The following is a 22,751-nucleotide window of genomic DNA, read 5'->3' on the forward strand; positions in this document are numbered from 1 at the left end:
GCTAACAGAGCAGATTGGAACTGGAAACAAGTTCCAGAAATACAGACACAGAAAGACAGAAAGACCCGGAAGGGTGTGCTGCTGTTCTTCTCAGCAGAAACTGCATCTTCTCCCAGAAATAAACTCATTTTAAACTTGAAGAAAACCTTTTGAATTTTCTTGCAGTGGTTGCTGTGAGTTGTGACTTTTGAATTGATAAATCAAGACATTTAACAAATGAACCAGCCACATTGTGATTCTTACAAACCAGTAAAAGCATTCCGTGGAAAGGTCCCGATTAGTCAAAGAAGGATCGTCTTCCTCATTTTGCACTTTTGATTTCTAGCATGACAGAAGGTGTAGTGAGCAGTCCTTGGCCGGTGGCTTGCAGATCCATCTCTACATGTTAGTGAGCTTGAAATCATCCAACCTCCCAGTCTGCAGCCCTTCTTGTAAACCCCATAGGCTTCACAACTCTCCAGGATCCCACCTAAACCAACTATGGAAAGATCCACCTACTCACCTTTCCCCATCCAGCCCCCAGTATATGAGGTGATCATGCCAAGTGCAGTCATACATTGTCACCCCCTTAAAATCACAAAACTCTTGATGGAGATAATCCCCTCTTGCATGACTCCCTTCCCATCCATAATTTACCATATATCCATTTGCAAATACTAATGCCCCACTTGACAACTGCTATCACTCCTTCCTTCCAGCCTGCAACACCTGATCTGAAAGAAGAACTTGCCAGATCGCATTCCCATGGCAGCATCCCTTGTACCCCTGCCCTTCCCAATCATTTGTCCCCTCTCATCAGTCTCAATAGGCTAATCATGGGCCATTCCATTGAATGATCTAATCAAATAGCCCAGGATGAGAACTGCCAAACCTCGAACTGGTAGTTTTACATCAACTGATTCTGTCAGCCCTCTTGTACTACCCACCCCCCTCAACCCCCTGAATGTCCACAATGGGGTTTTAGGATTGACTGTGAGTGACTCTCTGGAGTGAAGACACACAGATGCCCTAGACTGAGAAATCTGACCAACTCCCTGGACTAAAAAGATGCAGATGCCCTTGACTGAGACTACCTAACCAAACATCTGATCATGGCTAATCATGATTCGTAAGGAAGGCTACCCTTAACTTATTGTTCTGGGGCACCTTGATTGATGGGTACCTCCATGGACATCACTAAGGGCCATGCCATAAGTCTTGGATGCCTACTTGCTACACATACAATGTGTTTGTGGAAGTTAAATATCACACAACACCAGGATGGAGTCCAATAAGTTTACTTGGAAGCACTAGCTTTGAAGTGCTGCTTCTTAACAGATGTTTGCCATGTTAGTTGCTGGCACATGGTGCAGATGTGAGATTGACATTGCACACTGCCATGTAGCAAATGCCTGCTCCTTGGATTGAGGACTGCAGATCAATAAGACAAGCTGGGTTGTTTTTACTATAGTCAAATAATCAAAGGACTGCAGGTGTTGTAAACCAGAAACAAAACAGAAATTGCCGGAAAAGCTCAGCAGGTTTGCAGCATCTGTGGAGAGAAATCAGAGTAAATGTTTCAGGTCGACTGGCCCTTCCTCAAAATTCTGATTGCAACCTGAAATGTTAACTCTGATTTCTCTCCACAAATACCACCAACCCTGCTGAGCTTTCCCAACAATTTCTGTTTTTGTATTTGACTGTTGTAATTGGCAAAGCAAGGTAAGGCAAGGATGCTGTGGCATGCACGTAAGCACTAAGTGACTGACCACTAAGATGGCAAATGAGCATCCTTGAGACACAGCCTGGTCCAATCTGTGAGCTGGATCTCTGTCCATGCTACAGCCATTCTAGTGCCAGCGACAAAGCAATGCAAATTTATGCTTTCAAAGCACCCTGCCAGTGTATTGGCAAAGTGCTATCATGTTTGTCAGGGGTTGGCCAATGCTGAATGCCAATATCTGTGAATGAGGGGTGTGCGTTGGCAATAGATTGTCTTCTGAAATTCTGTTTGGTGTTGGGCAATGTGGAAACTCTACATAGCCAGAGACAGGTTGAAGCCTGCGGGAATCCACTCTAGCTTCCATATTGAGTTTTCTCAACACCTAGATTGTTTGGTGTGTTTGGTAAAATAGGAAGTTGAACATTAATAATACAAGTTATTTAACAAGGTATTTAACAAGGAATAATCCCCCTTAATTGACATCTTGCTGCTGCCTAGCCAGAAACTCTGCATGCTGCTTGTCAAAAGGAGAAAAGATGGAGTGAGATGCTTCCAATGTCCAATTTGATCTCGCCGAACTTCATGTCAGGCTCTGCCATGGATTTCATCATTGCTCAAATGATTCCACCTTATTATAATTTCACCAATTATATCTGACTTCTTTGTCTTTACATGTAGGAGAGAGAAAGTAGTTTTTGTGATAGTTGCCTGATTGAATAAGTCATCATGAAGTAAGTAAAACCAACTTATTTTTTTCATGATTCTGTCCTGCATTGCTAAATTTTTCTCCAATTTGACTTTTCTTAGGTGCAACTTGAAGTCTAAGGGCTGAGGTGGGTTTGCCTCCCATGATGCCCTGCACCCAGTTTGAAGTTACTTCTCGGGCATCACTGGAGCAGATCTGTGTCATTTCCTGTATTTCCTACATGGCAAGAACAGTTTGCTGCAGACTGTAGATTCTATTGAAGTTACATATTTGCAGCAAAAAACATCATCCCTAAGGTTGTCAGAAGTGAGAACTGGAGACACCAGTGTCATAGATATCATCTGTTAAAAATCCTTGTAGACTGAATCAGAACTTCCACATAGGTGTGATGTTTCTTGAACATTAAGTGAGGACATGCTCATATTTATGGCGTGATGGCTCTGGAATTCCTTCAATAAAATACAGTTATCATTCTGATAATGTCCAAAGGTTACCTGCTCATGAGGTTCAAATGGAGAACAGTTTTGTTGGAGTCATAACAATCTTCATGAAACTTCAAAGACAAAGTAAAAAAAACAGCAATTGCAACTTTGTCAGCAAACTCGGCAAGAACAGAAACCTCCAGCAGTTACTGCACAGATTCCACAGGAATAAGCAGCAAGTGATGATCCACCAAGGAAGTGGAGGTATACAATAGAATCTGGACCTGCAGATCACATTGTCGTTTTCTTCAAATGTCTGGCTAGACACTAAGGAACATGCTTTCTTGAAAACTATACATTTCGGTCACTTTTCAAAAATACTTTCTCGCCTCTTAGAAAAAAAGCTACTGAGACAAAAAACCTCAATTAGAGACAAATCTGCCTCTATTTTAAAACTCCAAATTTGCAGTATAATGTATTTGATAATACACATCATACACCTTTATCATAGTGACACTGGTTTCACAACCACCCAAGCACCTTAGTGAGAGGCAGAAACTTCTGTATTCTCTAGCTTGTATGCATCATGACAGCTCCCAGTATTTCTGGAATATCGAGAATTTGGCACCAATGGTCAGACATAGTTTCAACATAAATGGGATGGAAGTTTTATTTTAGAAAGTTTGTTGATTGATGGTAGAGAATTTTCCAAGCAATACGGGTGCATTCAATAGGACCCTGCACATGGGGAAATCCAGCAACAGCACAGAAGCCCAGTACCTAAGCTGCTTGACTTTCATAGTCACAGAGGAAAAGCTCTGGGTAAGTGACATCAGTTGCATCCTCAGTGAATTTATGGATTGAGGATTTGGACAATCCACACAGTTCCCCAGTTGCTTCTTCACATTGGCAGCTACCTGAATTGGATGACTAGCCTGTCCTTCTGAGTCTCCATCAGATTCCAAAGCTTGTTGATGTGTGTTTTCCATAGTTGATGCCTGCACTATCTTTCAAACACTCCAGGGCAGCTTAGTTTGTGAATTTGCCAAGATATGAGACTTTACATAGAAGTTTTCAGGTTGACAGAACTAAAAGGAGGTTCAGGCCATCAGAACGGAAGGAAGGTTTAGAACTGTTTCAGCAGTCCAAGAAGAAAAACCAAAACTTTTTCTGGGATTGAGTTTCTGAAAAAGGACTCTGCTTGTCTACTTCTCCCCTCACCTGAGATGTGGTGACCCTCAGATTAAACAATCACCATTTGCCTTTCTCTAATGTGACAGCAACCCTATGGTCTAATAGGATTATAACTTAACCCTATGATGTTGGGAAAAACATTGCTGTTTATGTTAAGATGATTTCAAATTGACTTACACATTCAGACATAATTCTGAAGAGTCACCCGACTCAAAGTTAACTCTGCTTTCTCTCCACAAATGCTATCAGATGTACCAAGATTTAACTGCAATTTCTGTTTTTGTTTCAGATCTCCAGCATCTGCAGTTCTTTATTTTATTATAAATAGAGAGGGCTTTATTTGATTTTTTTTGTGTACTAAACTTGTGCTCTTTTGTTAAAGAACAATGGTAGTCTTGTGTTGAAATGTTCAATGACCAATCACCACAATAACCAACTGTAAAAATAAAACTTATGATCTATCAAGCCAGGTTTCATTCTTGGATCTGACTTGCAGAGTATTACCATTTGTGATCATTATAATAACTCCTCCAAACATGACTCCTTTATGAAACACTCAGAAAGGCAGAACAAAGAAATAACTTTGTCCATACGTTTAACAAATGGAAGAGAAAATAGGCCTCCTTAAAAAGATGAGGTATCAATATCTGGCGCAGCCCAGAAAGGGAATCACACATCATTGTGACATTCTGTGCCATTCGCAAGTGGAGTCAACAAGGGATGATAGCTTCGATGCAGACAAAATGAGTGATCGACAACAATCTTCTGAGGATGAAGCTGAGCCTGAGGATCAGGATATTGATCAAGAGGGCAACTGATGAATGTGTGACAGAGCAATGCACTGCAAATCCTGAGAAGGCAGAAAGAAACTAATTGAAACTCACTTCAGCAGGGAAAAGGACTGCCTTCCTCTCAGCCAGTTTACCAACAACTCCAGATCACTATAATAGAAGCTGAAAGCTAGCTTCTCATTTATTTGCAATATTTCCAAACTAGATTATGAATCTTCTCATATGAAATAGGGAGCCTAATGTCTACCACACTTTCCTCTGGTCAACTGAGAGTTGTGGTCCATGAAACTTGGTGAATGTGATGATGTTGTCACTTTAACAAGGCTATTTTGTCCTTGGGTTATTTTTAAGAGAAGTCGTAAAGACAAAGGTGCAGTAATGTCTGGGAAGAGCCTAGTCTAACAATGGCAGGGGAGTGGCAGTTTTCCCAGTTCAGGCTTTTTTCTAGTTTGGTTTAGCTGAAACAGTCAGAAGCTGCTGCAGTGCAAAGTTTCCACAGATGATTCCTGACTGATCTTTCTCTCTGAAATCTTTTTGGATGCTGTTCCCTTCTGCCTATAAGAACCTGTGCCAAGGGGTGTGTTTATGGGATGTTGCTGGATTAGAGCCGTTCCTTAGTTAAGTTGCTAAATTGAGTCAGTCAGGTTTTCCAATAGTTAGCTTATTTTAAATTCCGTTTCCTTCTGTTCGTGTTTCAACTGCAATGTTCAAATAAATTCTGTTTTGTTTAAAGCCAAAGAGTTTGACCAGCTACATCACACCTGGAACATCCACTTCATCCACCTTTAAAATAAGAAAAAGTTAGGGAGGAGGCTACCTTCTTAAAATATTTTGAGTGGGTCTGGTCTGGTGCATAACAGTGTGTGCAGTAGCATTGAGGTAGCAGAGAGAGGATGGTGCCATTTACCCTTGTACAGTACAAAAGATTATTAAGCTTCTTGCATTGATTTATTTAATCGAGGAACAAGTACAGAACCAGGCTGCTGTGTGCAGGTTGGGTGGTTCTGGTGGAATGGTCTCCTGGAGCAATTCACTGGGAAAAGGACTGGCCCCTTTTTCACCACCTCATCCTTGCATGTCTCCAGGTCCTTGTCCATGAAGGAAGCAGTTAGCACTTAGTCAATGACAAGGCTCAAACATCACAGGGGGATTGGTCATTCCTGGTTTCCAGTGTCTGAAATGGTGTGCAGCAATGCTTTGATTATGCCTCTGACTATGCAATTTTCCAAGAAATGTACCCAACAGCCCAATTTCATAATCAATTATGTGAAGACTGGAAGTTTGGGAAAATTTGCGCTGGGTCACAGCAGACCAAACACCATGAACTTCACTCGGCAACACCTTTTAACTACAAAGGGGAAAACTCTACCCCTTGTCTTTTAAAGGCTACTCCTCAATTTCCAAATTTTGCTTCTAGACAGGGTTTGCATTGCAGCCTCTGATTTGTGTTAAAATTTGTTGGGAAGTAGACAGAGAGTGCAGAAAAATGTGTGCAGAGTCTAGTTGGATGTCACATGTGTGTTCGCTTGGGATTGGTCTAGAATCTCAACTTTTCATAATACTTCATAATGATTCAGCTGAACTAATAGAAAGCTCTATACCCAATTTGCAAATGATGCTAAATTACAGTATATAGTTCAGATGGGAGGTGAGTGTTGTAAAGGGATAGAGACTAAGTAAGTAAGTGAATAAAGCAAGGCAATTTAAATTCAATATGGGTTAATATGAAGTCATCCAATTTGTATCCAACAAAGCTAAAATGGAGAAAATGAAACTGTAGTGGAGAAAATAAATTTGACATGTGCACAATTATCAAAAGCTAGTTTCTAAAAATTATTTTTGAAATATAGGTATTGATAGCAAGGCTGGTATTATAAACATGGAGTCAGCTTTTTGAGCCTGCTGTAGCATTTTTTGCCCATACCCAACTGCCCTTGAATTGAGTGGCTTGCTAGATCACTTCACAGGACAGTTAAGAGTCAACCATATTGCTGTGGGTCTGGACTCACATGTAGGCCACATAAGAACATCAGATGAAGGACCACATTAGTGAACCAGATAGGTTCTCAACTCAGGACTGGGGCAGTAACAGTGGAAATGATTGACACAGCATCCATTCCAAGAATCCAGTTTGTTTTTGGTAACTATTTAGGAGGGTCCAAGGTGGGAGTGACACCACTTGTTGTGGAAGAGCCTAAGGAAGACCAGGAAACTGAGGAGTTAAAAGAAAAACATATCTTCGTATTTTCCCAGACTGTGTAGTAACAAGATCCCACTATCATAAGTCACAGCACAAAGCAAAACCTAAAGAGAAAGACGAAGGAGTTGAGGTTCAGTTAACGGACACTCTGTTTGACATAATGGTGCAGGAAAATCCTGAACAGGCAGAGGGTCAGATAGAAGTGTTTAGGCCTGAAAGGCCAATGGACTTGCAATAGAAAGATGAGACAATAAAAGATATATATGTTGATGAAAAGGAGGCAGAGGATATTCCTGAGGGTTATTGTCCGAAAGATAAAATCCTAAGACAAAAATGGAGACCATGGTAGGTTAGTGCTGAGGAGAAATGGACAGAAGTGCACCAGATTGTGTTTCCGGTAGCATATAGCACATGAACTACCTATAGGTGGTCGGCTAGGGTTTGGAAGACACACGCTAAGGTACAAAAACATTTCAGTTGACCTGGAATGCACAAGGATGTGGTTAACTTTTGCCATACATTTCATACATGCCAAATGGTAGGTAAGCCACAGGTAGTAATAAAACCATCACCTTTGTTGTCAATTCCCACATTCGAAGAAATTTTCATGCCGGTTATAATTGATTGGGTAGATCCCCTTCTGAGAACTAAAAGTGGGAACCAGTACTTGTTAATCATAATGAATGTGTCTACCAGATTTCTGGAGGCAATTCCATTACAGAGTATTAAGGCAAAAAGGGTGGCAGAGGAGTTAGTACCTTTCTTTACGCAGTATGGGCTACCCAGAAAGATTCAGTCAGACCAAGGGTCTAATTTTACTGCTAGGCTGTTTAAGGAAGGAATGGATGGCTTAGGTGTACAGCACCTTAAATCAAGTGCATATCATCCTAAATCCCAGGGAGATTTAGAAAGGTGGCATCAGACCCTGGAGACCATGTTGACAGTATACTGTCAGGATTACCCAAATGATTGGGATAAAGATATCCCACTTGTATCATTTGCTATTAGAGACATCACAAATAAACCTACTCAGCTTACTCTCCTTGAATTAATATTTGAACGTGAAGTGAGAGGCCCTTTGAAATTAATTAAAGAGAAATTGACAGGAGCAAAGTCGGAGGTCTCACACTTGGATTATGTATCAGAGGTGAGGGAGAGATTAAATTGAGTAAGTGAGTTAGCTAAACAGCACCTAAGGGGACACAGTATAGAATGAAGCAGGTGGCAGATAAAAACTCAGACTCAGATGTTTTCCAGTGGGGATGACGTGTTAGTATTGTTACCAGTGATAGGAGATCCCTTCAAAGCCAAGTTTAGTGGTCCCTATCAAATTGAGAAAAGGTTGAATCAGATGAACTATCTGGTAAAGATGTCAGAGGGGAAAATACTGTATCAGCTATGTCATGTGACTATGTTGAGCCCTTATTATCATTGAGAGAAAGAACTGGGTAAGGAGGTGTTAGTTACTGCCCTGCAGAGTGAGGAATCAAATCCAGATGCTGTAGAATTTGATGTGCCTCAAAATATGTTAAACAATGAGGAAGTCCTTGAGAAATGTGGTAGGTTAGTAAACTATCTGTCTCAGGAGCAAAGAACGTAGTTGAAAGATTTGTTACAAATGTTTAAAGACATATGTAGGAATAAGATGGGGTGGACTAATGCTATTGTGCATGACGTAGACATAGAGAATACCGTTCTGATAAAACAACGCCCCTACAGAGTTAATCCTTTCAAAGCCATACAGGTCCAGAAAGAAGTGGAGGCCATGTTCAATGAAGATATCATCAAACAGAGTCACAGCGAATGGAGTTCATCGATCATCTTAGTTCCCAAACCTAATGGGACTCAGTGGTTTTGTGTGGATTATTGGAAGGTCAACGTTGTAATAGAGTCGGATTCATACCAAACATCAAGATTCCAAGACTGTATCAAGAAAGTTGGACAAGCCAGTTACATCATGAAGTTGGACTTACTGTGTGGTTATTGGCAAGCATCTTTATCAGAGATAGTGAAAGAAATTACTGCGTTTGTAACTCCAAATGGGCTATATCAATGCAAAGTGATGCCCTTTGAATGAAGAATACACCCGCCACATTCCAAAGTCTCATGAAGAGTAGTGGCTGCGTTAACAAACTGTGCAGTCTATCTGGATGATGTGGTGGTCTTTAGTGAGTCCTGGGAAGATCACGTGTACAGTTGGCAGAGCTCTGACCAAGTAAGAGAAGCAAAGCTGGTAATAAACCTAAACAAAACTAAATTCGCAAAAGCAGAGGTGACGTTCTTGGGACATAACTTCGGTCATGGAAGGTTGACCCCAAGGAATGCAAAGACGAAGGCCATCGAGAAATTTCCATGACCAACCTCGAAGAAAGAAGTGCTTCGATTTTTGGGACTAAGCGGATTCCATTGGAAATTTGTTCCAAACTTCAGTAGCATAGTGACACCATGAACAGGTTTGCTGAAGAAGAACACAAAAGTTTGGTAGACAGAACAGAGCCAGGTGGCATTTGACAATTTAAAAACAAAATTAACCACAGCACCTGTTTTAGCTACACCAAACTTTCTGAAACCTTTCAAAGTTGCTTTCGATGTTAGCGACGTAGGAGTTGGAGCTGTACTGCTACAGGAAGATGAGGATGGAATTGAACTGCCAGTTGGTTATTTTTCAAAGAAACTCAACACCCACCAGAGAAAATACTCTATGATTGAAAAAGAACTATTGAGTTTGGTACTGGCCTTACAACATTTTAATGTTTATGTCACAAACAATGCGTTGGAAACAGTTATGTATATGGATCGCAATCTTGGTATTTATTGGTATCTATTCAATGTTATATATATGTGGGAAGAAGTTAATATGAACTTAGATTAAAGTCATATGTATGTCATGGTAATGTGGCTAAGGAATAGAGGAAAATATGAAGCCATCTTTTCATTGTGATGGCTCTTTTTTTTCCTTAAGTGGGGTGCTGTTATGAAGGTGTAGGTTTGTACTGTACCTTTAAGGGAGAGTGGAAGCTGGCACAGACCTAGAGAGGTACTGAGCATGTTGAAAAATTTAAAAACGTAACATTTGGTTGTGAAACAAATAGATGAAGCTGCAATGCTATGGTAAACAACAAATTCGAATTTGGCCAAACAATTTAAGTTATGCTCCAAGATACCAAAATCCAATAGCATTTGAATTTAAATATTTTGATGACATCAAACCAATGCAATGGTCCAATGTTTTGGGGGAATATAAAATCAGGCATTTTGAACAGTTTTCCACAGCGAAGAGCACCATCAAACACAGATGGCCTGCACTCTCTGAAAGGTACCTTTTATATGAAATTTGTGAAGCAGAAGATGAAAGAAAAGACCCAGGAAAGTACAGGTGAAGACACCAAGGGAACAGTGGCAACTGGCTGGTTTTGAAATTGGATTTTTTTTCTGTAAACTTAATCGGGGGGAGGGGGTTTTATTGGATCAGTATATTGTTGTAGAGTGGGATGCAGATAAATTGATCAGGCAAAGGGAGATTACCGTGTAAATAGTTGTTGTTTAATATTCTTGTGTTTCTTAGAGTTAAAGAATAAATTGTTAATTTTTTCTTTACATAGAGGGATTTTTGCAGTTCTTTGTCACTCATATTTTACGAGGCAAGGTGAGCTTTTCTGTGGGTCTGGTTCAAATTAGCAGAAGGATTTACCCCATGTCATAACAATATGTAATTCAAAAGTATAATGGAATGTTAACTTTATTTCAAGGAGAGTGAGTTACAAAGATTATGAAATTATTCTTTAGTTGGTCTGACCCCCATGTGGACAACTGCATTGCGTTTTTAGTATTTTGCTTCAGAAAGGATATCTTGGTCTTGGTGACATTACAGGATCAAATCACGAGGATAGGCTGCTGTAACCTTGTTTATATTGCTCTTATTATAGAATATTGAGGAGTTATCTGGTTAAGATGTTTATGTGGTAAATTTTCTTTTGATAGTGTAACTGTGGAGAAACCTTTCCAGTAAGAGAATAAAAATTGAATGACATAATTTTAAAAGTACAGCTGAATCATACAGGATGAAAATCAGTATTCACTTTTTCACATAAAAACTAGTAGAAATCCAAGGCCATGGATTTCAAGATCAATATAGTTTTCAAGATTGAACGAGGTTTTGATTTTGTAATCAATAACATCAAGGACTATATGGAGTCAAGGTTCAGATCAGTCATGATCTCATTAAATGGTGAAGCAGGCTCAAGAAGATCAATAGCCCATACTAGTTTCTAATGCTCCCACTGTCCAGCATTGCTATAGTGAGAGGGTCTCTTAAATTTTAAATGGTCAGAAGATACTAAGCTGGATTTTCATGCAGATTGCCACTCTACCCCATCTCTTTCCATAAAAAAGAAGTCTCTGCACCTTGGAGAGGCAATTCAGTTCAGGTCTTCATCAGAAATGTGGAGTTGTACTTCCATTCTGACAGTTCTTTTCAAATGCAGAACAGTCGGGGGAAGGCAAACAATATCTCCTTTTCATAGCACTCAGTTGCAGTTTCCTGAAATTTAAAGGACCTGACAGCCACTTTGAGAGCTGCTGTTGAATTTCAGCACATAAGGCAACTATGATGTTCAGGTGCTGTGAGGATAGAGTGCCAGAGGGGTAGGGGGTGTAGGTTAGCTGGTGCCTCTGAGACAATTGTTTTCCTTCATCTCAGCAGGTCTGGCAGCATCAATAGGGAGAAAACAGTTAACGTTTTGAGTCTGACAACTCTTCATTAGTTCTGATCTTCTGCATCCACAGTTCTTTGTTTTCTTTTCTTTATTTTTAAACTATGACCCTTAGTTCTAGATTCTCTAAAAAGGGAAAACACCCTTTGGATGGTTTCCCAATGGGCGGCACGGAGCTCAGTGGTTAGCATTGCTGCCTCTCAGAGGCAGGGACCTGGATTCAATTCCAACCTTGGCCGACTATCTCCCAGTGTCTGCAAGGATTTCCTCTAAGTGCCCCAGTTTCCCACCACAATCCAAAGATGTGCAGATCAGGTGGATTGACCATGCTAAATTGCCCATTGTGTCCAGGGATGTGTAGGCTAGTGGATTAGATGTGAGAAAATGCAGAGTTACAAGGATAGGGTAGGGATATGGGTGGGATACTCTTTTGAGGGGCAGTGTGGACTCAAATGGGCTGAATGGCTTGTTTCCACACTATAGGGATTCAATGATTCTTTCTACATCCACTTGGTCAAGTCGCCTTATGACCTTATATGTTCCAATTAAGTCACCTCTGACATTCTAAACTCCAGAGAATATAGGCCTTGCTTGTCTAGCCTTTCCTCATAAGACAACCTGCTCATTCCAGATATTAGTCAAGCAAATCTTCTCTGTACTGCTTCAAAACATTAACATCCTTCCCTATGAATGGTGACCAGCACAGTTAACAGTACTCCAGATGTAGTCTCACCAATGTCCTATATATCTGAAATATTACCTATCTACTCTTGTATTTAACTCTCCTCACAGTAAAACATAATATTCTATTAACTTTCCTGATCATCTGTTATTGCATGCTAACCTTCTGTGATTTATGCATTAGAAGACCCAATTCTGCAACCTTTACCATTGAGATAATATGCTTCAAATTTATTCTTCCTAACAAATTGGATAATGTCACACTTTCTCATGTTGAACTCCATTTGTCAGATCTTCATCCATTCACTTAACCTATCTGTAATATCCCTTTGTAGACTCCCTATGTCCTCTTCACAATTCATTTTCCTATATATTTTTATGTCATCAGCAAGTGTAACTACCACTCCTTTGATCATTTCATTTAGGTCAAGTCCCTGGTAGGGGCCAGCCAGGTATGCATTAGGTCCACCAGTGGAGTGACGATTCAACTCCCGTTCAGTGGCAGGATAGGGAGAAGGGAGGCAGTCAGATTCCGGGGAATGTTGTTTTGAGTCCAGCTTGCAGAAGAATGGGGGGGATTATTGGGTCAGATCAGGTCGCATAGAAGTGAGAGGCAAGGTTGTAGTTTTAGATCTCGGATGGGGTGATGTCAAGACAGGTCAGGTGCTGAGAGGTCGTGGTACTGGGTTGACTCTAGGCTGTAGCATCTGGGCTCGTTTGGGGTGGGGGGAAGAGGTAAGCTGTGTCCTTGGGATTTAGGGGGTATGGATGAAGCAGGGGAGTGGCGGGTGGGGGTCAGATCTGTTGGGAAGTAAGTGGGGTTGGGTTGGGGTTGATACTCGGGGTGGGTATTGGATCAGGGTGTATTAAAGGTCTGGGGAAGTGTACTTGGGTTGTATGTATATGGTAAATAGGGTCAGTTGAATAGTTATTCAGGAGTTAGATGATATGTTTAATAGTCTAACTTTTCCTGAGTAACAATTTCACTTAATTTCATTGAAACTATCTGAAGTCTTCAATGTAAATGTAGACTTTAAGACAGATCCAGGCATAGAGCTGAAACACCAAAGGGCAGAAACAATAGTGGGAGCTGTATATAGAGTATATAGACCCCCTCCCCCCCATACCCAAACTGTGGTGTAACTTCAGGGATGGTGTTAATCAGGAAATTAAAGACACAAATAATAAGGGCACAGTTGTAATTATGTGCAACTTTAATCTGTGTGAAGGTTTTCTGGATCAGTATGCTGAGGAGCCAAGAAGAGAACAGGCTATCCTAAACTGAGTATTTTGTAGTAGTGAAAATGGAATATACAAATCTAACTGTGCAAGGAGCCTTGGGGAAGGGAGATCATAATGTGATAGAATTTTTCATTAAGGTGGCGAATGACGTAGTTGATTCTGCAAGTAGGCTCCTGAATCTGAATAAAGGAAGCTGTGAAGGTATGAGGTGCAAACTGATGATAATAAAATTGGGGACTTTACCGACAGGGATGACAATAGATTTACAATAGCAAACATTTAACGAGTATACAGAAGAATGTAACAATTGTTCATTTTTGTTTGGCATTAGAATCAAAATGGAAAGGTGGTCAAAACAGGGCTAACAAGGGACATCAGGGATAATATTAGACTCAAGGAAGTGGCATACAAATTGGCTAAAAAGTAGACGTGAGGGTTGGGAGCAGTTTAGATTTCAGCACAGGGGGACAAAATAATTCATTGAGAAACAGAAACTAGGATACTAGAGGAAGATTGCAGGAAACATATACACTGATTGTAAAAGCTTTTGTAGTTATATGAGGAGAAAAAGATTAGTGATAACAAATTAGGTCTCTTACAGTAACAAAACAGTGAAAGTTATAATGGGGAACCAAGAGATGACAGACCAATTAAATCTTTTGGTTCTGTCTTCCCAAAGAAGGACACAAAAAACATTCTAAAGATGTTGGGGAACACAGGGTCTAGTAAGATGGAGCAACTGAAGGAAATCCATGCTCGCAGGGAAATGGTTTTGGGGAAATTGATAGTATTAAAGGCTGACAAATCCCCAGGCCTGATAATCTACACCGCACGGTAGTGGCCTGAGAAAGCAATGCATTGGTGATAAACTTCTAAAATTTTATAAAGACTGGAACAATTCCAATGAATTGGAGAGCAGCTAATATAACCCACCATTTAAAAAAGGGTGATAGAAAGAAAACAGGGAATTATAGACCAGTTAGCCCGACATTGATAACAGGAAAACTGCTAGAATACATCATAAAAATTTTAATAGCTAGGTACTTGGACAACATTGACAATACTGGAGACGGTGAGCATGAATTTATGATAGGGAAATCTGCTTGACAAATCTACTAGAATTTTTCAAAGATTTAATGAGCAAAGTTGCTAAGGGGAATATAGTGGATAGGTTTTACTTGGATTTTCAGAAAGCTTTTGATAAGAGATATAACACATAAAGAAATATAAGATGTAAGAGATTAGATGTAAAATTAAAGTGCATGGAGCTAGGAGTACCTATGAACATGGTTGGCAGACTGGGAACAAAGAATAAATAGTCTTTTCGAGTTCAGCCAATGATTAGTGGTTTACGACAGTGATTAGTGCTTGGCCCTAGGACTTATCAGCTCTTAATCAATCAATTTTCCCAACATAATTTCTCTGCAAAAACTGACTTCCTTCACTTCACAATATATATTAATTATATGAAGGATCTAAATGTAATGTCTCCAAGGCTGCAGGCACCACAAAGTTGTGTGGGAGGGTGAACTATGGGGAAAATGCAGAGATGTATATGGACTTCAGTAAGGCATTTGGCAAGGTTCCTCACAGTAATGTGGTTAGCAAGGTTAGATTTCATGGAATATGGGGAGAACTAGCAATTTGCATACAGAACTGGCTAGGAGGTAGAAGACAGAGAGTGGTGGTGGAGGGTTGCTTTTCGGACTGGGGACTTGTGACCAGTGGCATGCCAGAAGAATTGATGCTGGGTCCACTACTTTTAATCATTTCCATAAATGATTTGAATGCGAACATAGGAGGTATAGTTAGTAAGTTTGCAGATGACACCAAAATTGGAGGTGTAGTGGACAGTGAAGAAGGTTACCTCAGAGTACATTAGGATCTTGATCAGATGGGTCAATGGGCTGAGGAGGGACAGATAGAGTTTAATTTAGATAAATGTGGGGTGCTGTATTTTGGAAAAGCAAATCATAGCAGGGCTTACACATGGAATGGTAAGGTCCAGGGGTATGTTGCCGAACAAAGGGACTTGGAGTGCAGATTTATAGTTCCTTGGAAGTGGAATCACAGGTACACAGGATAGTGAAGAAGGTGTTTGGTATACTTTCCTTTATTGGTCAAGCATCGAATATAGGTGTTGGAAGGTCATGTTGCGGCTGTACAGGACATTGGTTAGGCCACTTTTGGACTATTGCATACAATTCTGGTCTCATTCCTATTGGAAGGATGTTTTGAAACTTGAAAAGGTTCAGAAAAGATTTACAAACATGTTGCCAGGGTTGGAGGATTTGAGCTACAGGGAGTGGCTGAATAGCCTGGGGCTGTTCTCTCTGGAGCATCACAGGCTGAGGGGTGAACTTATAGAAGTTAATAAAATCATGAAGGGCATGGATTGGATAAATTGACAAAGTATCTTCCCTAAGGGGGTGAGTCCAGAACTAGAGGGCATAGGTTTAGGGTGAGAGGGGAAGATATAAAAGAAACCTAAGGGCAACTTTTTCACGCATGGAATGTAGATGGAATGAGCTGCCAGAGGAAGAGCTGGACGCTGGTATAATTGCAACATTTAAAAGATATCTGGATGGGTATATGAATTGGAAGGGTTTAGAGGGAGATGGGCCAAGTGTTGGCAAATGGGACTGGATTAGGTTGGGATATCTGGTCAGCATGGAGTTGGACCGAAGGATCCGTTTCTATGCTGTATATCTCCATGACTCTCTGATTTGGAGAAGTTGGGTGAATGGGAAAATGCATGACAGATGAAGTAAATTGTGGATAAATGTGAGGTCATTGACTTTGGTCGCAAAAATAGGAAGGCAAATTATTATCTGAATTGTGATAGATTAGTAAAGGGGCAGGTGCAATCAGACCTGGGTATCTTTGAATATCAGTTGCTGGTTTTAAGCATGCCAATGCAGCTGGGTGGCAAAGAAGGCAAATATTATATTGGCCTCAATAGTGAGGAGACTCGGGTTCAGAGGCAGTGATATCTTGCTGCAATTGCACAATGCCTTAGTGAGACTACATCTGGAATACTGTGTGCAGGTCTTGTCTCCGTAGCTGAGAAAGGATCTTCTGTCTATAAAGGGAATGCAACAATGGCTTACCAGACTGATTCCTGGGATAGCAAAACTGATTAGTGGGCGGCACGGTGGCACAGTGGCTAGCACTGCTGCCTCACAGCGCCTGTAGACCCGGGTTCAATTCCCGACTCAGGCGACTGACTGTGTGGAGTTTGCACGTTCTCCCCGTGTCTGCGTGGGTTTCCTCCGGGTGCTCCGGTTTCCTCCCACAAGTCCAAAGATGTGCGGGTCAGGTGAATTGGCCAAGCTAAATTGCCCGTAGTGTTAGGTAAGGGGTAAATGTAGGGGTATGGGTGGGTTGCGCTTCGGCGGGTCGGTGTGGACTTGTTGGGCCGAAGGGCCTGTTTCCACACTGTAAGTCTAATCTAATCTAATATATAAAGAGAGACTAGATCAGTTGGACTATACACTGTAGGTTAGCAAAATGAGGTGGGAGCTCATTGATACCTAAATAATTCTAATTGGGCTAGACAGGGTAAACAAAACAAGGATGTTCCCAATGACTGGGGATTACAGAATCAGAGGTCACAGTCTAAAGATACGAGATAAACCATTTAGTACTGAGATGAGGAGAAATTTCTTTACCCAGAGAGTGGTGAGTCAGTGGAATTCTCTACCACAGAAAGACCAAAACATTGAATGTTTCCAAGAAGTAGACATAGCTTTTAGGGCTAAAGAAATCAAAGGGAATGAACAAAAAGGAACAAGCTACTGAGTTGGAAGATTAGCTCATTATCATATTGAATGATGTGAAAGGGCTTGAAAGCGTGATCCTATTACTTGAGCACCTATTTTCACTATTTCTGTGCTTCTAGTGGAACTGGTAGCCCAAAGTTCAATTTTCTAGGCAATTTCTTTAGCATATGCCAAAACAGAGATTCCACCGGGTCCCCACGTGCAACTCCTATCTATGGTGGAATAACAGCAGTCTGGCCAGTGGAAAATCCAGGTTAATATTTTTATTTCGTTTCTTTTTCAGCTATTAAGGTTTCTGGGGCATATCACTGCTAATTTCTTCCTCCTCACCTTGTCAACGAGTTAATAAAAAAATACAAAGAATCCTGGCCATGAAATATTGGCAAACGTCATTGGTACATGCACGTGATAAACAGACACTTGTTCCCAGTGAAAGTGTGAAACAACAAATCCCACTCTCTGCTTTCAATTCACATTTGCAGTACATTTTGTCACAGCTGGTAACAACATCATTGAAAGTACTTTGACTAATGCAATTATATGAATGCTCAATATATATCAAATTTTCACATTCTGTTACTTTAATGGAAATTTTAATCATTTAAAATAAATAGGTTAACATTCCCATTGAAACTGGAAAGACGAATTAGCAAGGAGTGCAAAAGCTTTCATGCATTAACATTGTTCACAGTAATCTCCAAGATAATGCTTGTAGCATGCTCCATGGCATCTTTGCTACTTAACAAATTCAAAGACCTCAATTTAATTGTTGAAGTGTACAAATATTTACCTAAAAATATATTTCAGTTGAGTTTTGGAATAAAAAAGATTTTAACATAAAATGATGTTTCTGACTGTTTTTTATTTCATTCATGAGGAGATTATTTATTTTTCTTGCCCACAGCATGTGGAAGAATGAACCAGGTATCCTAATGTTTTTCCAATTGCATCTATATAACACTGAAAAACAAATATGTATATCATATGCAATCCATGTTCCAGAGACTTAATTCTTCATCTAGCTTCTTCCACAGTTTGCAAAAAAGCATAATATTAGTAATAGTAAAGATGGATTAGACACACAGCATAGAGAGTTTTTTGTACTGAAATATTGTTTTTATATTATTTTATTTGAGAAAGATATAATATACTTTAAGAAACTTCTATTTGAGGCTTTAAAAGTTAATTTATTTTCCAGGAAAACATGCTTTCTGAGTCTCAAGGTTGAGAGGAGCTAGCACATACTATTTGTATATCAAGGTGATTCCAATTTCCAGCTGGCGAACTAGGACTCTTAACACCCACATCCCCTGACAACTGTCCAATTATGTACATCACACACAGCCTACTGTTTGCAGTAGAAGTAATCAATAAAGGATGTGGTTGAGTGAACACAGATTTTGGCTGAACCAATGCATGAAAACTTAATCATTTGTTCAGTGTGGAGAAATCAAATATAGCAGAGATGAAAACAGTCACTCTGGGGGGTTGCCAATTGTGCCACCAAGTTTAAGGACCAGAGCTTTTAGCAAGAAGAAAATGGGACTGGTGACAGGTGGAAATTTAAACGACTTTCTTCATTTCATGAATTAATGTAAACACTTTCAATTAATTTTTTTTGCTCTGGCCATTTCCAAAATTTCATCTGAGAAAGAACCAGTTTAATTTAATAAATTGTGATGCTTACTGGACTGTTGAATTGCCTTTAATATAAATGCAGTCTTATAATGTTTGAGGTATAATACTGTAGATACATTTGTAACTAAAAAAACACTTTTCCCCATTGGGAATTCACTTAATCATCTCGGACTGACCAAAAAAAAATGAACAAATAGAATGTTAAGCTCATGGAAAATAATCTTTGAGCAATAAAATGTGCATTTCGAAAACTGAAATCAAAATCTAAAATCTTTTAAGAGTTTGAAATACTTGGTTTGTAACTTTAAACATAAAATAATATATTGGCTGGAACAACATGCCAGCTAGATCTTTACTCTGATAAAACATCTAATATTTGCCTGTACTTCATGCCATCTTTGAACTCTGCCTAGCAAATAATTGGATAACGTTCATGCAAGGGTCATTCAAGAAGGGCATTTCTTTGAATGTAAGTAAGTTATAAGGCTTGGCGACCGACCTCTAACAATTTAGTTTTTCCACAGTTGATTGAATTCTCAGTGATAAATTTCATCTTACCTTATCAAGGCTTTAGCAAGAGCTTCATAGGTTTTGCCTAAACTAATGTCGTCGTCCATGGATTTGGAAAGCTCCAAATAAGTTTGCAAGAACTAAACGAAAGAGACATAAATTGTGTATCATAAATAAGAGAAAGAAACTGCAAAAATAATGAATTGTTTTTGAGCACATTCTATTTTTCACTTATTTTGTATAGTCTATAATATTACCTGTATAAAAAAAAGTTGAACAAAAAGAGGTTTCTTTTGTCATAAGCTTGTGATATTATTTAATAAATTTGCTATATATGGCTAACATATATTTCAGATACACGAATAACCAAATAATATTCTTTTGTCTAAAGTTTTCAGTGTGTTTTTTTAAATTGAGACAGAAAGGTCTTTGTCTCTCAAGTTTATGTACAAAAACAAAAAAACAAAGAAAATTACAGCACAGAAATAGGCCCTCCGGTGCTCCAAGCCTGCGCCAGTCCAGATTCTCTATCTAAAACTATCGCCTATTTCTAAGGATCTGTATCCCTCTGCACCCTGCCCATTTATATATCTATCTAGATACATCTTAAATGACGCTACTGTGCCCACCTCTACCACTTCCTCCGGCAACATGTTCCAGGCACCCACCACATTCTGCATAAAGAATTTTCCATGCATATCCCCCTTTTCCCCTTTCACCTTGAACTCGTGACCCCTAGTAATTGAGTCCCCCAATCTGGGAAAAAGCTGACGTTTCAAGTCTAACCGACCCTTTGTCAAAGCTTAAAAAAAAGGGAGAAATAGGGAGGTATTTATATTAGGCTGAGCCTAGTATGTCTCAGCCTAATATAAATACCTCCCTATTTCTCCCTTCTTTTAGCTTTGATAAAGGGTCAGTTAGACTCGAAACGTCAGCTCTTTTCTCTCCTTACAGATGCTGCCAGACCTGCTGAGATTTTCTAGCATTTTCTCTTTTGGTTTCAGATTCCAGCATCTACAGTAATTTGCTTTTATCCTGGGAAAAAGCTTCTTGCTATCCACCCTTTCTATACCTCTCAAGACTTTGAAGACCTCAATCAGGTCCCCCCCAACCTCCGTGTTTCTAATGAAAATAATCCTAATCTACTCAACCTCTCTTCATAGCTAGTGCCCTCCATATCAGGCAACATCCTGGTGAACTTGCTCTGCACATCCTTTTGGTAATATGGCGACCAGAAATGTACCCAGTATTCCAAATGTACCTGAACCAAAGTCCTACACAACTGTAACATGACCTCCAACTTTCGTACTCAATACCCCGTCCGATGAAGGAAAGCATGCCATATGTCTTCTTGACCACTCTATCGACCTGCGTTGCCACCTTCAGGGTACAATGGACTTTTACATTCTCTGACAATCCCCTTCACTATTTGCTACTCCATCAATCTTACTGTCATCTGCAAACATGCTAATCTGACCACCTATACCGTCCAACCGATCACAAACAAAAGTGGTTCCAACACAGATCCCTGTGGAACACCAAACAGTTCTCCACTTTGAGAGCCTCCCTTCCACTATTACTCTCTGTCTTCTGCTGCTTAACCAGTTATTTAAGATTTCTTTAAAATGTAATTTAAGATTTGTCACTGAAACTTTGCAGGGCTCTGTTTAACAAGATTCTTTTGTACAGCTGTCATGTTCACTTAAATGCTCTTCTCTGAACAGTTTTGATAGCTTTCAGTTCAAATATTGTGATATTGAAATACATAATAATATTAGAGCAACATAGTGCTCCAATATTAGAAGTTACTTTATTACTGAAGATTAATTAACTCGACAGAACTAAAACATATGACCAAATCAAGTTGAAATGGGTCCACAAAGGATGGAGCATAGACTGCCTAAGTAATATCTGTGCTGTTTGCTGATTATACTATGCTATCTTATTTGTTGGCTTCATCTGGGTGGGACGGAGAAGACGTGAGTTTGGAAGGTCATGATACTATATAATGGCAGGCAGTACTTCTTAAAGGAATGGTGTATTCTGGCTGCAAACATTGTGTAACAGAGAGAGTATGACGTTACTGGTGAAGTGGGTTAGTAGGCACCAAAATACCCTGACACTACACTAGTGGCTTTGGTGCAGACACCACAGAGAAATAGGAGCACACATTTCCCTGGTCCTTCAGCCATCACTTGGGAGATGATGTGAAGAGATTGCAGAATAGATCAATGCCAGGAGTATTTCCTCAAGTGCAATGAAAATAATCAAATAATACAAAATTGTTAAGATAGGAAGACAGTTAAAATTCTTTCGAATCAATGCTGCACAACCACAAACTCATTGCCTTTAACATAAATGTGGCATTTCGATCAATAGCAATTGTTCAGTGATAATGTCATTGGGCTAGTAGCACTGAGACACAGGTAACGTTCTGGAGATTTGTGTTCAAATCCCAAGTTTTTAAAAAATGTTTATTCATTTTATAGGATATGGGCATCGCTGACTGGCCAGCATTTATTGCATGTCCCTAACTGCCCTTGAGAAGGTGGTGGTGAACTGCCTTCTTGAACCGCTGTAGTCCACCTCCTGGGGTGACCCACAATGCCATTAGGGAGGGAATTCCAGGATTTTGACCCAGCATCAGTGAAGGAACGCCGACATATTTCCAAGTCAGGATAGTGAGTGGCTTGGAGGGGAATTGGAAGGTGGTGGTGTTCCCATATACCTGTTGCCTTTGTCATTCTAGATGGAAGTGGTCATAGGTTTGGAAGGTGCTGTCTGAGGATCTTTGGTGAATTTCTGCAGTGCACTTTGTAGATACTGAGCGTCAGTGGTAGAGGGAATGGATCCTTGTGGATGCTGTGTAAATCAAGTAGGCTGCTTTGTCCTGGATGGTATCAAGCTTCTTGAGTGTTTTTGGGGGCTGCATTCATCCAGGCAAATGGGGAATATTCTGTCACACTGCTGCCTTGGGCCTTGTAGATAGTGGATTGGCTTTCGGCAGTCAGGAGGTGAATTACTCGCCATAATATTCCTAGACTCTGGTCTGTTCTCGTAGCCACTGCCGTTATAGTGAATTCAGTTGAGTTTTTGACCAATGATAACTCCCAGGAAACTGGAAGTGAGGGATTCAGCGATGGTAACACCATTGAATGTCAAGGGGCTGTG

General features: G+C 40.0%; 1 protein-coding gene across 1 annotated transcript in view; it reads right to left on the reverse strand.

The window, feature by feature from the left end:
- The window catches only part of ttc29 (tetratricopeptide repeat domain 29), a 309,874-nt gene that overhangs the window by 39,766 nt on the left and 247,357 nt on the right, over nt 1–22,751 (reverse strand). Inside the window, exon 7 of the mRNA XM_060830586.1 lies at nt 19,629–19,720. Coding sequence (XP_060686569.1) covers nt 19,629–19,720 — 92 coding nt within the window. The remainder of the gene's footprint in view (nt 1–19,628; nt 19,721–22,751) is intronic.

This window comes from Hemiscyllium ocellatum, chromosome 1 (genome assembly GCF_020745735.1).
Source record: "Hemiscyllium ocellatum isolate sHemOce1 chromosome 1, sHemOce1.pat.X.cur, whole genome shotgun sequence".
Classification (NCBI taxonomy): Eukaryota; Metazoa; Chordata; class Chondrichthyes; order Orectolobiformes; family Hemiscylliidae; genus Hemiscyllium; species Hemiscyllium ocellatum.